Genomic DNA, 16,514 nt, shown 5'->3' with positions numbered 1-16,514 from the left:
TAGTGCCTACGTATACTTGCATTGAGTACTTCCAACACAATGCATCCGCGTGTGTAGTATGGCGGAATAATGCCGCTCGCGAGTCGAGGCACCATAAGTGCCAAGCCGCTAAAGTTGAGCCTCGGTGAACTAATCCCTGTCATCAGCTCAAGGTTCCGTCCCAACTATCACAGACTGCGATATCTGCAGTCAAGAATACAAATATGTCTCGAGCGCGCATTCTCCTCAATCGCACTCCTTTCACAGCGCCTTGTCGGGCTTCGCGCCAATTCATCCGTCACCCCCGCAATGCCCAAGTCCTCGAGCTTCCCCTCCAATCCCGCATCCGCTGGTCCTACCTGTGGTACGCCAGCATCCTCGCTCTAGGAATAACAACTGGCCTAGGTGCCCGCCATTTCGCTGCACCTCTCGGTCTTCCCGAGCCCGGATCGCCAGATGACGACCTGATTCTTGATTCCCTCAGCCGCGACGTGGATGCTCTGGAGATTGTACAATCACTCCGATCGCAATCATACAACCTACACACCGATACCGCCCTCCGGTCAGGACCAGGATTGACATTTGCGCCTGCTCCAGGAAGTCGGAAGATATCAGCTTACAAAGGATGGCTGGAACTGGATTTGGATTTTGGTAGGGAAAATGACGGGAAGAAGGGCGTCTTGGGTACTATGGGCGGGGCAAGGGGACTAGGAGTGCAAAGGGCATTTTGGAATGCCGAGACCAGAGAGATGGTGGCGGTGGTATGGATTGGAGGAGGACTGGCTGGCTGGCCGGGTGTCGCGCATGGTGGGGCTATAGCGACTATCTTTGAGGAGATTTTTGCGAGGATGGCGAAGGGTCCTGATGGACTTGTTGGTACGTACATTGACGCATTCATATCCCATTTCGCAGCTAGGTTTTCCGCTGACAAAAGTATCCAGAACCAGTCCATCGCCCCGACTCCCTTTCCTTAACCTACGCAAAACCTACGCATAGTCTCGATTTCTACGTCATACGCGCTGCTTTCTCCAAACCTGATCTGCCACAGTCCGAACCACCGCCTGAGCCGGAATCCGAACCTACAAAGAGCTGGCTAGCATGGCTATCACCAAAGAAGGACCTCACAAAGAAGCCGCAGGCTTCCAGTCAGGAGATTATTGCGACTCTTGAGAATATCAAGGGGGAGTTGTGTGTAAAAGCCAAAGGCACTTTTCGCAAATTATGATCGAATTGATCAAAGGTATGTCGGAAACTTCTTGGAGCGCAGTAGTGCAGAGTCGGTGGTCTGGTGTGCACAATGAGATACCCATGAGCGAAGAGCGAGTTTTGAGATGCACCTACTTCTGTCTCAACAATATGCGTTAGGTTTTGTGTCCAGCCATGGACCAATCGTGAGATTTGTTGTGAACACCGTATGAAACTCTTTTCAAATACTTCTCTCAGTATATGCCCCTCTTAGGAGTTTACAGGGTTGCCAGAGTCTGTCAATGGTAAACAACCTTTGTGCGGTGATCATGCCAGAAAGAACTTAGGAGACGTTCCTGACCAAATAATCAAATGCTCTTGCTTTCGTAGAATTGTTGCAGACAGAACAACCCATATTGAGGCCTGATGCCATTCCAACAATCCTACCTTCACTCCGCATTTAGTTTGTTTGCTTCTCTTCTATACTAACCCATAGACTTGTCAACGAACTAAGACTCTTCCAAACGCAACCATAACATTGCAACGAACTAACAAACATACATAGAAGAAATCACCCAGCTTCTATAAAACTTTCGCTCACAGTTTACGACTTACACACTCCACAAGCCCAATACACCACCAAGACCAGTATGCGCATACAACAATACACAACCTTCCTACTACCAATCTACCTATCCCTCATCCTACCGATCACCTCCACCACCGCCAACCAAAGCGAATATGTCCGAGCAACAATCAAAGGCATCCGTACCCTCGTCCGAGACGACCGCCACCCATCCCTCTACACAACCGACTACGCAGACTGCCTCGGCAACAGCACCATCAACATCACCCGCTTCGACGCAGCATACTACAAAGACAACATGACAATCATGTTCCATCTACGCGGAGAGACCGGCTTACAAGACCACGTCATGCTCAACATCGCCGTCTTCGCATACGGCGAGACTCGGTTCTCTCTCACTTTCAACCCGTGTGACGCGAATATCTGGAGGTATGAGGTCCTCGCTCTCTGCTAAAGAAAACAATGACTAATGAGTAGGTAAAAGCGCCTGTCCCGTTCGCCCTGGGACGCCCATCGAAGCCGCGGGTATCATACCCATTAGCCCGGCCGACGTAGCAGGAATCCCGGAGCTGGCACTGAGTATTCCGGACTTTGAGGGCCAGGCTGTGCTCCGGGTGTTTGCGAATAAGACGGAGAGTGAGATCGGGTGGTTTGCGGCGGGGATTACGAATGGGTGGACGTTTCGACATCAGTACTGTGTCGGGGCTATCCTGGGGGGTTTCACGCTGGTAGCGGTTGCTGCGTCGTTTGCTACAGCGGCGTGTGGCGGTGATGTGCTCGGTATGCGGAGGCATTATGCGCATTCGATGTCGGTTTCCGTTGTGGTTTCCGTGTGGCAGTATATTTTCTTCAGCGGAGCGCTGGAGATGGATTGGCCGAGTGTTCTGGTGGCTTTTTGGAGCAATCATGCTTGGGCAGGAGGAATAATATATTATGAGCCGATGCAGAGTATGATTGATGGGTTTATCGGCTTGAAAGAGGGGGATGAGGTACGGACTCGTGCTGCTGGTACGACTCAAAGCGACCCGTATATTGGTGGAGGAGTCGACATTCATCATATATATGGCCGGGATACCCTACCTACAGAGCTCGGTTCCCAGAACGCTTTCAAGAAACGTTACTTGAACGATCTCAACGGCGGATTCAAGTACGACGGGAAGCAAGTCAAGCCTGGATTACCACTTCCAGGCGATTACTCCGGATTTGCAGGTACACTTGCGACGCAGCAAATCCCAGTCCGCAATGCCTTTCTGACCGGACTCCTCTGGTTACTGCTCTTATCCGGATGCACCATTATCTCCATTCTCACGCTGAAAGCAACCGTTGAAATACTAGCCAGTCTCCGCATCATACGCGAGAATCACCTCAAGTACTTTCGCCGTCACTATCTCGCCTACATTACCACAACGCTACTACGCATCCTCTTCATCAGCTTCTTCGCAATAAGTTTCCTTTGCATGTCCCAGTTTCCCTTACCAGCATCACCGAGGACTGTCGCTGTCACCTATGTAGTCTTTGTGACTGCGGTGCTTGGGCTCGGTAGCATTGCTGCGTACGCTTGTTTCTCCAAGTTACGTCTCAAAGGATATGTATTTGAGCCAGATCGGCTCAACATATCGAAGAATCGAATACTCAAGATTATACCGTGGTACAGTATCTCGAAGGATAATGCGAACCCACCTTTGAGAGATAGCGTGTGTGTTTGCTCTATTCCATGGTGGAGGTTACATGCTACGACGGACCTGACATCGATTCATTCCGATGAAGCATACACCGCAAAGTTTGGATGGCTTGTATCTCGTTACAGAAAAGGCCGATGGTGGTTCTTTGTCGTCTGGCTACTCTACGAATTCCTCCGAGCCGCTTTCCTTGCTGGGGCTTCCAGCCAACCCACTGTGCAGGTTTTTGGTCTACTGGCAATCGAGACCGTTGCGTTCGTTACATTTATTCTCCTCCGGCCATTTGAAGGACAACGTCTAAATGTGATAGCGGTATATCTCCTCGGCTTCAGTAAAGTTACTACTACAGCGCTTTCTGCAGCCTTTCATCCGCGCTTCGGTATTGCCCGCATTCCTGCAACAGTGATTGGGATCGCCATCATTGTTATTCAGGGCCTTTTGACTATTGCAGTCATAATACTCATCCTAATTGGCGCTATTTCGAGTTACATGTCGATATCACGAGACCGTACAGAAATGAAGCCAAAGAGTTGGACAGCAACCCGCGAGAAATACTTTGAGCACATAGCTATTGCAGAGCGAGATGCTCCGCGATCGAGAAAACGCCCAAACCCAGAGGATATCATAACTGGTGTCGCGAGAACCCCATATTTTGAAGTCAAGCAAGTCAAGCGAGTAGCCAAGATCGAGGACGAAGACATCGAATTTATGGATGAAATCTCCCAAGTCCCTTACCCGTCACAGCCAGTACTACTATCTCCAAACCGCACTCTAGTCTCAGATTCGCCGAGATCTCTGCTACAGCGCAGCAGAACAGGCAGCTTCCAATCACAAGCCTCACATTCAAGCTTACTGCCACGAGCGGCCCGCTTGTACCGTGCGAACTGGAGCATGAACGACCTCAATGACGCAACAGGAACTAGACGTCACAGGGTCATGAGCGATACTAGTCTTGTTTCCCGACTCAGAAGTCCAGAGAAGCTCGAGGGAAAACCAAGTCCCGGTGGGGCTTCGATGAAGCGATCGGATACTCCCGCGCTCTCGTCGTTTGAGCATGCAAACAGGGGTCGAATGGAGCATGTGGAGAGTGTGGCGCTGGGTAGATTGAAGACGATCTCCTAAACAAAGTTTGGAGGGCCGATGGGAGATTGGATAGTAGGGAGATGTATACTACTACTCTCTCCTGGGGACAATGTCTTGTTGGGAAGCACGTTGATAGAGATGGCATGATGATACGGCAGCAGCAATATACGGAATATGCGAGCGCGTATCTCACAACGCCTTTTGGTCACTTCGAAATAGGAACAGTGTCATGGTGGATGACAAGGCTGGCAGCGAAGCCTTGCTTGCTATAGCCCTGGGCCCTATAGCTCCAGAGCATTGGTATCCCAACCCAGTGTCAGGAACACGAGGGTTTCTGTATTATCGGCTGGGAGAGTATATGGCGATGGAAGGACAATGGAAGACTTCCTGTTCTTCGACAAGACGTCATTAGTCACGAGTTCATGGCGTTACAACGAGTATCGTCCCCGGACTGTATTTAGGTGGCTGGCCATGGCATGTTTATGACATGTATGCGCAATGAAATATAGCACAACAAACAAGAGCACAAGAGGTCAAGACGGCCATGCAATAGCGCCGGCGTGGCTGGGAATACGTGATGTCGTCGGGACAAGGCCTCGGCTCCAGACCCACTTGTGGTACACAAGTCCATGAGCGGTGTCGAGCTTGCCAACGGGCGTCACCAGCCACATCAATCCGCCCAGCACCAGCGCTAACACGCCCATAGCGCGCCAACATGGCCAAAACGGGTGCTCTAGTGAATGTTTGTTACAGAGCAGCTGACCAGGACCGACCGTAATTTCCACAAGCTCGAGGCGGGAAAGCTAGGGCGACCCTGGGGAACTGGGGAATTAAAAATGACGATAGCAAGACTTTAGCCAAAACAACGTGTGATTGTTGGTAGTTCAGTCTGAAAGAAAAATCCCGACTCATTTCCGCTTGTGGACAATGACAACATGCGCGTCACCCATGCTGCATCGACGCCCCTTGCCCACGAAAAGATCGAACGTGATCGAGACATGGGAAACACGAAAATGCGGTGGGGCCCTTTCCATGCCCATGTCGCTCTGAAGCTAAAAAGTCAGACCTTGTTCCCGATAACCGCCCCGTGCACTTTCTTTGCTCGGATCTGTGGCGTCACTCTCTGGGTCGAACAAGCGAAGGACCCATGGGTTCGAGGGCGGGAGCCATAGCTTCTACGTCACCCTGACTGCTCGTATCGTCTTTTGGGGGGATACTGGCAGCCGAGCCGGCATAACGTTGCCGGATAAGAAAAAGCAGAAGGGCTAGAAGCGGAGACTGTGATGGCACTGGGACTTGGGATGTGTGGGTGTGTTGAATGGTAGGCTGATTTGGCAAAACGATTCAATATGGGGGTAGTAAGAGAGATGTCGGGCTGCCTGCTTTGGGCACGGCGTGTGTGATGGCAGGGTAGGTGATTGGGGTGGTATTAGCGATCGCTTCCGTTTCAGGGACTACGAGTGACGTCGATGCTCTTTTAAGGTTGTGGCGGCAGACCCGCTATCACGCGTGCAAAGCAGGGGACATTCCCATGTCTTGCGTCACGCCTTGTGCATATGCAAAACCTGCCTTTCCCACTGACGTTTTTGCGCGTCCTGTGCGTGTGTTGGTTTGCAGGATCCAGGGCCAGAAACGGGTCCAGAGTCAGCTGGCAGGCCCGTGATGGGCTTTGACGGAAAATTTGACTAGTGGGCGGTATGCCAGCCATCTCAAAGGGGAGTGGGGCGGGCTGCGGCTGCTGCAGGCTGGGTTGCGGTGTAGTAGGTGTGGTGGTGTATGTACGTACTATCGAGAAATGAGATGAGGAAAGCGAACAGCGAGCATCAGCAAGCACCCAGGCACGGACGCTTGTGACGTAGCGTTTGTGCAACCGCCTATGCTTGCACTTGCACTTGCACTTGCTGCACACAATCACAATATAAGCTCCCTTCACCACCTTTGTTTGTTGCTTCTTCTCCATCCTATACCACACACACACCACTCACACATAATACCTACACAACAATCTTCCTCGTCCCCAACCTATCCCGCCACACAAAAACAAACACCACTTAGCCGTCTTCCAAAAAGAACACCGCAACCATGGGTGCCGTAGTATCCTGCATCAAGTCAATCGTACGTCTGCTCCTGTACCCTTACATACACCCTCAAGCTCCCTAGACTAACATTGCATTCCAGTTCCGCACCATCGGAAACTGCATCATGGCCATTGTCAACGCCATCGCCGCTGGTCTTAAGGCGATCATCAACGCCATCGTCTCGCTCTTTGGTATCATCATCAGCTGCCTGACGTGCGGTCGTGGCGGCGGCGGACGTAGAAGGACAACGCACACGAGTAGAGTCTAGTCCTGCGTCCAAGTACCTCTCTTCCGCTTGACTGACGCCGACTCTGCTTTCCACCCGTCAGCATGGCGCTTGAGAAGATATGGGTACTACTACTGAGGCTGCATCCTGAGCGCGCAACTGCGACTGTGATGGCTGGGACTTGAACGGTCGGTGCGCGCCATCGGGGGGGTGGCTAAGGGTTACTTTTCCTTTGTTGTTTTTCGCTGTATTGAGAGAGCGGTTATACCCTTGGAGTGGAGGACGATGGATGATGCGGTAATGATTATGGTACGGAAGCGAGCGAACGACCTCTTTTTTTTCTTCTGATCATCTGTATTACCTTTTTATTGTATGGTCTAGCTCGACAAGATGGATGCAAAGGGGGAGTGGCAAGTCGCGAACGTGGCTTTCTTTCTTTTCTTGATCGCTCCACCTGCGCATAGATTGATACCCCCAGCTTTGTACGAATGGACCCTACTTTAATCACGCTACAAGTTCACTCTGCATCTCTTGATTTGCTCATCTGTTGAAGTCAATTCGCCTGCAGTTCCTAGTCTACACGCTACAAATCCTTAGTCTACACATTTCCAACCACACGATCGACACAATCTTGGCTTTACTACCTTCAAACTAAACTGGACTAAACTATCACGGCAAGCCACAAAAAAATGAAACAGCAACTCTCTTCCCCTAGCAAACCCAACTAACAAAAATACCTCATGAACCAACCAACAAATAACAACAAAGGAAATCACACCACCAAAGTTTCACAGACTCAAAAAAAGCACATTCAAGAGTTTAAAAAAAATAGCGGGGAGGGGGTATCAGAAGTAGATTCACCAGGACTTTCAAACAACATCAAAAAAACTAAAACTAACTTGTACATCACAAACCCCCTTATATATCCCTGTACGATCCATCCATCGGTTTCCTACCCACACCACCATACTGCTGCTGCTGCGTCTCAGCTCCCGGCGTAAAAGCTCGGTAAGAAGGCTGCGGCGGTGCTTGTTGTTGTGGTGGTGCTACCGTGTCCGCGGCCGGAGTGTAGGATCTTTGTCCTGGGTACGCTGATACTGGTGAGGTTGTTTGGGCAGGGCGGCCGGGGGTAAGGGATGGTGGCGGACCCGAGGATTGTGGTGGTGGCGAGGGTAGGGGTTGCACGGGCGGTGGTGCTGGGTCGTAGGTGTGGTACGAGGGGGCTATGCTTGCGTTGTAGTTGTATGCATTGGAGGAGGGTGCCTGGGATGAGTAGTTGTGCGTGGGCTCATCGGGGTAGTCTCGTTGGTCGTAAGTGTCTTGGTGGTTGTTGTAGGGCGCGGACTGGTTGTATGACTGCGGTTGATTGTAGGATGATTGTGATTGATTGTATGACTGTTGGGGTTGGTTGTAGGATGTTGGCGGTTCCTGGTACGGTGCGTGCATGTCACTCTGTTGGCTCAGTTGATCGTGAGAACCGTATGCTTGGGATGGCCCTGGTGAACGTCGACCATATGGTTGTTGTTGTTGCTGCTGCTGGCCGTATCCTGCACCGGCTCCGTATACTGGAGATCGACCCTGTCCAGGCGAGCCCTGGCGATATCCGCCTTGCTGGCCATATGGCTGACCATATTGTCCCTGTTTGTTATTGTAAGACGGGGCATCGCTCACAAACGAATTGTTTTGTGGATATCCATAATCTGGTGAGACTGGGGACCTGCCCGGGCCAGGAGACCGCCTTGTTCCAGGTACTGCTGCTGCTGCCGCCATGCCTCCCATGGGTCCACTTGTCACACTACCATTGTGATCTAGCCTGTCCAACTCCATATCTCCCTTCTTTTGCGGCACTGGCTGTTCCTCTACCTCTACGTGCACATCCCGTCCTTCCTTCCACGTTGGCATAGCCGGAAGGGAGTCTTCATTTGCCGCAGGCTTGGATGAATCAAAGGTGGCGTATTGCGGTCTTTCTTGTTGCGGGGCAGGTGCAAAGGTGGGCATGGGGTTGGACTGGTATTGCTGCTGATTTGCAAGTCGCGGGTTGAAGACCGGTGGAGGTGGCGCGGCAGCATGCGCCTGCGCATAAGGGTTCGCTTGAGGAGGAGGTGGGCCATACGATTGAGGATATGGGTGTCCAGAATCACTCTTGATGCGCTTGTGTGAACTTCCTCGACGGCCGCCGCCACAGCAAGAAGCGCAGCATCTAAAGCAACAGCAGGCGCACTCAGCGCCGCAACATATGCATCGCGCAATGCAGGTAATTACTGAGAAGAGGATGAGACCACCAATGATGATTCCGACAATGACTGGCCATCTGCTGTATGTGAGCAAAGGGGAATTGGGCAAGGAGAGCCGCTTCTACGCACTTGCAGTAGGATTTGGCCATGCAGTTGTCCCATGACGAAAAGGTGTTCCTCGCGTCGTCCAGGGGATTCTGGCGCGCCAACAGCGAGGTCCCGAGTAACGACGGCATCGCGATGCCAGGGGGGGGGGGGTGACAGCAAAGTCACAGTTTACGCGAAGACGGAGGCGTCAGAAAGACGTGTTCCGACCAGCGGGTATAAAGTAGAAATTGAATTGCGATACGACGTTGATGATGAGACTAGGCTTATGACGATCGACGGCAGACAACGGGCCTCACATGGCTCCGGGGTAAATCGCAATCGGGAAGGGGGTCAAGCATGGGAGAGCCTGAGAAGAGAGAGGAAGAATTGTGTGTACTGCGAAGGCTGGTGTCCCTGAATGAAGGCGTGCTTAAGCCGAAACGTCGCAAAGGCTCGGTAGGGGCGGCGGCAGGTCAATCACCCTTGCGACGCGTTTCGGTGGCTGAGCTGCCGCTTTTAGAGTTTGGGCGCGCTATGGGCCACTCGTTCTCCGCGCCATTTTCCTGCTGACTGTCAAAAGAACGGCGTATAGCTATAGCGTCCAAGTAAAAAGACACAAGGATTGAGCTTGGCCTCGGTGGTGCACACACACTCATTAGCCGTTGCTGTCGCCAACAATGTGACGGAGAGGTGGCGAGTCTTAGCGGGGAACGCGAAGAGCATGATCAACCTCCACACACCCACGGCACCAGCCTCGCCACCATCGGGCAAAGCAAATGGCGTCAAACGTCCAGAAGTCTTCCAGGTTCAAGCGTATTAATAGAAGGTGGTATGCGATCCGACGGGCCGGGGATACTATGCATTTCTATCCTCCTTATGTGACGAACAGGTGTGTATGCATGCAATGCTGATTGGTTTTATGGTGAAACTTGGACATCTTTGAATACACCGGGTACAGAATATTGACATGCTTCTTCTAGCTAGGTCGGTAGCAGAGTGCATGTGACTTGTCTCAGGTCTTTTGCATCATAATCGATGGCTAGTCTACTATACAGCAACCATGCCATGGCGAGATAAGAATCAGGTTACCTTTAGCGCGTACCGTCCATATTGCACGAGAAACTTGACCAAATGCACATTTGGCTTGGACTTGAGTCCCACTGAGGATGTACCTACCTGGCTTCCAAGATGTGTGAATAGTACAGTGGGTCGTTGTAATTGCAGGTATGCTGTGCCGGCTGATTCACAACTCACAACGCAACAAGTGGGTACATGAGCATCCTCCATACACCGATAGCCCCAACCGATTGGAAGATACCAAGAGACACAGCCTCGCTGCTCGTCTCAAAATCGAGTCTCAGAATAGCCCGGCCAGCGGTACCACTCGGTGCCGACATGACACGGAGGAAACACTCAACACTACTACATTCTAGTCTTCCAGGCCAGAGTGTAGTAGCCTTAGCCTTCCTCGTCACACCCCAGATTCTAGGCTTTCATTCCACGGGCCCCCTAAACATCTACTACGTACATACTACTACGAGACTATCCACTAAGCTACCCCGCACTAACCCAAACGGATCACTCCGTCCATCACCACTGCAACTGCAACTGCAACCGCACCTGCAAGCTCCCCGCTCTCCTATCTCACCCTCCCTCACACCTACGTCACCGATCACGCACCCGCTGCCTCGCCGCCTACATAACCCGCCTCATTCCCCTTACCCACCATGGCCTCTCCATCTGACTCGCAACAACAAAAACAACCGCCCAACTTCAACGCGCTTCTGCAATACCTGGAGAGCCAACCCGAGAACGCAGACACCGAGACGACCTCGCTAGCCACCGATACCAAGAAGCTCAACGTGAGCGAGGAAACAACCGAGCAAGACAAAGTCAACGCCTACATAGCCGAGTTCTTGTACATTGGCGGCCCAGAAGTCCTTGCAGGAAAGAAATCAAACAAGCAAGAGTGAAGATGCCTGACCACCCTGTTGAAGAGTCTGCTCCTGGTAGTAAGTCTTCTCTCTCTCTCTCTCTCTCTCTCTCTCTTGCCCTCCTCTGAGGTGTTTTGTCAACCCACAAAGTAAATCTAACTCTCCACCCCGCCACAGGCATCACCGACAAGATCGCAAAGGAGTCTTCGGACTCGACGGCTTCGTCGCACGACATGCACAACACGGGCAATACGCAGCATGCTGAGGCCTTCAATTCAAAGGTACGATGAACCATGCTTGATAAGGATTTGGTGGAGCAAGGCGATATGTTCCTGAGGCTAACAGAACACGTACATATAGGGCCCGGTTGTTGCCAAGGACCTGCCCGAGCCCGCGAGCAAGGAGGAGCTGAAGAAGAGGGCTGAGGAGCTGAACAAATAGATGCATCATGGCGTTCGGGTCTCCAACATAGCATACTATAAGGCTGCATATGCAAGATGAATAATACATATACCATGCATTGGTTCTTTCTACTCTCAAGCAAGTGGTCCTCTGCTGTGTCATGACGCATCATCCAAGCAGAGCAAAGTAGCGCACAAGGTCATGGACAGTGACTGTTAAATTCCTCAATGCCATCGTATCGAACGACTACAGGGTACAAAAAAAGCGAGCCGCTTCAAACAGCCCTGCTCATCAAGAGAAGAAGAAGAAGAAATCTGAGAGTAAGAAAGAAACAAAGTAAGAAAATGCAACCAGGCTTGACCCAGCCTGACCTGAAAAAAACTCCTTCCTTTTTTTTGTATAGATCCCAACAAACATCGTTTTTCCTTGGTCTTCATCCCTTCCCAAGATGGAGAGAAGAAAAAAAACACCCCTCTGTATATCTCATCCAACAAAGTTTTCAAGAAAAAAAGACAAAAACAATCCGTCCTCTCTTCTTCACTAGATATCCAATGACGTCACCATATACTCGAGAACTCCAACCACAAAAAAATCCACACATGGGGCACACACACACAGACACAAAAAAGGACATGACAAAGACCTCGTTTGGGTTATCATGTGGATATACTTTATGGTTAAAGAAATCCAAGAGTACGTACAGATAAGAAAAAAGAGAGCAACGGCCATGGATATCTAGACAAGAGGGAGAACAACAAGTGAAAATTCGAGAGACGGACAGTAAAGGAGACAAAGAGGACAGGACAGGACAGGTAGACAAAGAGAGGTATCGTGCAGATGTGCCCAAAACAAAAACAACAACGAGAGAGAAAGAGACTGAAGGCTACCAAGATGCTTCGTAATGTAGAGCAGGAAAAAAAATCAGGTAAATGTCGTTACAAATGCCGTCCCCCCAATCCCTCCACCTTTTGGTGGTGGTGTGGGAGGGGGATAAGGTGGAACAGAGATGGGTATATATGGCAGCCGACATATCGAGAGAGAGAGAGGGAGATGGTGCAAATGTCTTTCAAAAGAAGAAAACAAACAAATCAGAGTAGTAGTCAGCGCGACGTCTCTGCAATCATTGTCGCTGTCGAAAAGAGTATGCAAGCAATGGCGATGATGATGATGATGATGATGATGACGGTGCTGCTGCTGCTGGGTATCTGTGGCTCAATGCTTTGTTGCATGCACGCATGAGGGGTTGTGTGTGGGTGTGTTAGATGCCTGATGCTGTTGCTGCCGCTATCGCCGGGTGGGTCAACGTCAACGCTAAAGGCATTGAAGGCAAAGATATACGCCCAGCTAAAAGTCCTTGGCTTAGCTTCTCTGCTCTCAACGCCAAAGATTAAGAATGAAGAAAAGTGACACGCCTGCAAGCAGACAGTAAGAAAGAAAGAGGCACTAACGCTCTCGAAACCATCGAGCTATTCTACCCTTTTCATTGGCTCCTTGGGCTTCGAGGTGGGCACTGCGTTCCCAAAGTTCCTAGTGCGATTTCTTAGCTGCTTGACACTACGCCAGTCTAGAGGGAGTTACTTACTTCGTCATCCTTGTTGATCTTGACGTCGAGGATCAGGGTCCGAATTTCTTCGCACTTTTGCCAGTTTGGATAGGGCGTGCCCTGGGCGCGTTGCACGCCGACAATGACCTCGCCCATAATCTCAAACTTGCGCCAGTTGATCCTCTCTTTGCCAATAACTCCTCCCGGTAATGGTTCTCGGCTGTCGCGTTTCCCTGCCGCGGGCTCGAAGACGCTGACACCGGGATGTGGCGCCAAGGCTGAGTCGGTCTTCTTCTTGTCGCCAATGAATGTTGAATTGCCTTCCGAGGCTGATACGAGATCGCGGCGAAGTAGCGGAATGTATGGAATCCGTTCTCCTGAACTATTGTCCCATGCCAGTCGATATGCGGCGTGCGATTTGGTGTGGCTCATCAAAATGTCTAGTTTCCAAAAATCTTGAGTCGTGGCCTGTGGAACCAGGTCCTTGGTTGCATGCAGGCGGATAACAGCTGTGCCCTTGATGCCAGCCATAACAGCACCCAGCATGTTGTAGTTGTTCAACTTGCGAAGCTGCCGCGCAATCTTCATCCACTTCTCCATCATCATTGCCCTGTGCTTGGGCTTTTCGCGGAGGAGAATGTAGTTTGTGACGAGTAATGCAATGTAGTTGAAATGTTCGGTCATACGCGTAACGTTTTCGAGGTTTTTGCATCTCTTCTTTTCGTCGTTGTTGAGGCTGACATGGCGGACAAGATCTCGTGGTCGGACCGATGAGAACATGATCCAATCTATGCGGGTCAGTTCTCTGGCAATGGCATCTTCTGGTTCGTTCATGAACTGGTGCCATTGGACCTTTGATAGGGGCTTGACAGGATTGGGCTCGAGCTGTCGGGCAAGACGTTCGTTCTTTTCGACCTGGGTGATGAGGGTCTGTGATGAGCCCATGGACTCGTTTGTAGATGGGGCACCGCCAGTCAAACTACTTCGGGCAATGGAGTTTCGCGAGGATTCGTCCATGGACATGTGGCCCAAAGCTCTTGAGAATTCGTCTTCGTCCGAGTCTTCGTCAAGCACATTGTTGTGAAATGCGGGTATGTTTTCATTCTGCATCCGTTGGCGATCGCTGCAGGCCCAGTCGGTGTCGTCGTCTTCGGTGACCATTTCCAGATCGCGAAGGATTTCGGTAGCGGCAACGGAGAATTCACAGTTCGAGGCCAACGATGACGCAAATCGTCGAATCAAGCGGCGGGTGGTGGGGTAGGCAAAGTCACCAGGGTAATAGGCAACCCACTGGTGTAGTATGGTCAGGTAGCGGAGTTGAGCAATGATGCGGATCATCGGTAGGTCCTTTTCCTTGTTGAGAGCCTCGAAGCGTTTGATAATGGCCTCGAGGAGCTGGCCCGGTGTGGCGAACCTCCGGTACAGGGCGAGGAAGACGGAGACGAATTTGGTGTCATTCTTGGACATTGGCTGTGCCAGTAGTCGGTCGACGAGCTGCTCAAAGGTGTAGCCATTTTCGTCAGAGGGCTTCACCGACATGATGCTTTGGCCAGCATCCGAATCTTGATCATCGGAATCCTGCGAGTCGTAGCCGGGCGACTCGTCGGCGTTGAAGAAGGTTTTGTTGACGTCGCTGGGCTTATAACGGTGGCCTTTGATCTCGCTAGGCTTACGTTGAAACCTAAGGGAGATTTCCGAGCTAGCACGCTCGTGTTTGCGGCTCCAAAGGTCCTTTTGGGTCTTGGACTGTACTGCGGAAGAATTGGCCCGGCGCCGCGCCATCGAGGAGGCCTGCGAGGGAGCTGAAGTACGTCAATGACTTGCATCCTTGTGCACAGGCACGACAATGCTGGCCATGGGGGGGCGCGCTCTCGACACGTCACGGGGGGGGCTTGTCAGGAAAGAAAAAAGGAAATGAATTACTTACGTCGCTTGGCCGCTATTGCTGCGCGGGTGATGACCGACAGGCATGCTCGGTGCGCCTCCGGCGACGATTCGGAGGTCTGAAACACGCTCACGTCTCCAATGAAGGACTTTGCTTTGTGCTCCACCACAGATGGATCGACCTCGCGGTGAGCGGGGTGTTGATCGCATTTGCATGCAACCAAGATGAACGGCAGTTGGACCTTGTTGAACGTATCTGCAAACATGGTTAGCACGACGCAAGAGCGGAGGCGCCTCGTGGGCCGGTTGGAACGGGCACTAACTGAGCATTTCAGGCACGTTAGCCAGGCTTTCCTGGTTTGTGACATCGTAGAGAATAACGGCGGCATGGATACGAGGCGTGGCACAGTCGTCGGTGCTGTCTGGCCACTTGATGTTCCCGCGCTCGCCCACTTGCACGTCGCTGAAGGTCATTTCGACCAAGCGGACTACATAGATGGTGCCATCAATGGTCATTCTGCGCGAGCAATTGCCTGCAGGTGCAGCTTCGGGCAAGCCGAGTGCGCGTCGGGCAAAGGTAGATTTGCCTGAACCCCGCACTCCCACAACGGCAATATTGAGGTCTTGCATAGTGGTGGCGGCTGAGTCGCTGTTGGCGGACTAGATAATCACAATGTCAGCCAGTTTAAAGTTTTTTTGTGCGAGGCTTATTTTCGTGATGATTTCCCATTTGTGTTGTTCGCAGGCTCAATCCTTTGTCGTTCTTCGTCTTACTTTGGATTCCTCCTCTTTTCTTTTTTTCTTTTTTGCGCCGTGGAAACGCTAGCCCCATAACAACAACAATAGCAACAACAACAACCAAGGAGAGAGAGAGAGAGGAAAAAAAATCACGACTCACCCCCGTAGATGGGTCTGATACGGAGTCGCCCGCTTGGCTACGATCCTTGACATGAGTGGGAGATAGTGGGCCTTCGGTGTCGGACGAGGACTCGGCGCTGCTGCCGGCCTCTTCTTCCTGGGCTATGGGGACAGGCTGGGGGAAGTGGTATCGCTGGAAAAAGGCATCGTCGGCAATTTCCTCGCCTTCGTGGTCGTCATCTGTGCGTGGAGAGTCGGTACTAACGTCACTATCGCACTTGGGCACGTTGGGAGCCGAGTAGGCGCGCGTCTTGATGCCCGGACGCTGGGTTGAAGGGGCCATGGCACTACTCTCTCTGCGCGAGGAATGCTTCGTGGATGGCGGGGGGTGGGCAGCGCGTCCTCCTCCTGTGGCAGGCATGGCGGATATGGTGGGGACGCAGAGGCAAGGCGTTCAACCGACACGGGTGGGCGCAGACAGTGGCCTGTACGACGTGGATGCGGGCGTGACGACAAGCCCCAGGCACAGTTGGGACATTGGAGGCGCGCGTGTGCCGAGCAGAAGACGGGGCGTGTGCGAGGGTGGGGAGCAGGCTGGGGTGGATGAGGGCCCAAGGGGCTGTCAGGAGAAGGAGTATGTAGATGGGTGGATAGGCTGGGTGGATGTTGAGTGGTGCCCGCGTGTTTGGGAGGGCGAGAGATGAGTGTGGGCGTGTGTGAGTGTGTGTATGTGCATTCGACGGGGAGAGAGTCGCA

The 16,514-nt window shown here is 51.9% G+C and overlaps 6 protein-coding genes across 6 annotated transcripts; 4 read left to right on the top strand and 2 right to left on the bottom strand.

Moving 5' to 3' along the window:
• Window positions 1-203: 203 nt before the first annotated feature.
• On the top strand, window positions 204-1,204 carry COCMIDRAFT_39326 (uncharacterized protein; the record flags this gene model as incomplete). Its single annotated transcript, XM_007692653.1, has 2 exons — window positions 204-855; window positions 921-1,204. The coding sequence occupies 2 exons, from the start codon at window positions 204-206 to the stop codon at window positions 1,202-1,204; spliced, it is 936 nt and encodes a 311-aa protein (XP_007690843.1).
• Window positions 1,205-1,814: 610 nt separating this feature from the next.
• Window positions 1,815-4,551, top strand: COCMIDRAFT_28769 (uncharacterized protein; the record flags this gene model as incomplete). The annotated part of the gene is made up of 2 exons (XM_007692648.1): window positions 1,815-2,179; window positions 2,235-4,551. 2 exons carry the CDS (start codon window positions 1,815-1,817, stop codon window positions 4,549-4,551), a joined length of 2,682 nt encoding a protein of 893 aa, XP_007690838.1.
• Window positions 4,552-6,594: 2,043 nt separating this feature from the next.
• Window positions 6,595-6,858, top strand: COCMIDRAFT_39324 (uncharacterized protein; the record flags this gene model as incomplete). Its single annotated transcript, XM_007692652.1, has 2 exons — window positions 6,595-6,627; window positions 6,691-6,858. The coding sequence occupies 2 exons, from the start codon at window positions 6,595-6,597 to the stop codon at window positions 6,856-6,858; spliced, it is 201 nt and encodes a 66-aa protein (XP_007690842.1).
• Window positions 6,859-7,734: 876 nt separating this feature from the next.
• On the bottom strand, window positions 7,735-9,286 carry COCMIDRAFT_7816 (uncharacterized protein; the record flags this gene model as incomplete). Its single annotated transcript, XM_007692639.1, has 2 exons — window positions 7,735-9,127; window positions 9,180-9,286. 2 exons carry the CDS (start codon window positions 9,284-9,286, stop codon window positions 7,735-7,737), a joined length of 1,500 nt encoding a protein of 499 aa, XP_007690829.1.
• A 1,578-nt stretch (window positions 9,287-10,864) lies between these two features.
• Window positions 10,865-11,512, top strand: COCMIDRAFT_103022 (uncharacterized protein; the record flags this gene model as incomplete). Its single annotated transcript, XM_007692659.1, has 4 exons — window positions 10,865-11,074; window positions 11,137-11,149; window positions 11,249-11,352; window positions 11,432-11,512. 4 exons carry the CDS (start codon window positions 10,865-10,867, stop codon window positions 11,510-11,512), a joined length of 408 nt encoding a protein of 135 aa, XP_007690849.1.
• Window positions 11,513-12,916: 1,404 nt separating this feature from the next.
• On the bottom strand, window positions 12,917-16,179 carry COCMIDRAFT_28767 (uncharacterized protein; the record flags this gene model as incomplete). Its single annotated transcript, XM_007692647.1, has 6 exons — window positions 12,917-13,000; window positions 13,056-14,818; window positions 14,944-15,156; window positions 15,224-15,560; window positions 15,675-15,722; window positions 15,799-16,179. 6 exons carry the CDS (start codon window positions 16,177-16,179, stop codon window positions 12,917-12,919), a joined length of 2,826 nt encoding a protein of 941 aa, XP_007690837.1.
• Window positions 16,180-16,514: the final 335 nt, after the last annotated feature.

Source organism: Bipolaris oryzae (assembly GCF_000523455.1).
Source record: "Bipolaris oryzae ATCC 44560 unplaced genomic scaffold scaffold_136, whole genome shotgun sequence".
Lineage (NCBI taxonomy): Eukaryota > Fungi > Ascomycota > Dothideomycetes > Pleosporales > Pleosporaceae > Bipolaris > Bipolaris oryzae.
Note: the sequence above shows the minus strand (reverse complement) of the source record. Positions and strands in the feature narration are given on the sequence as shown.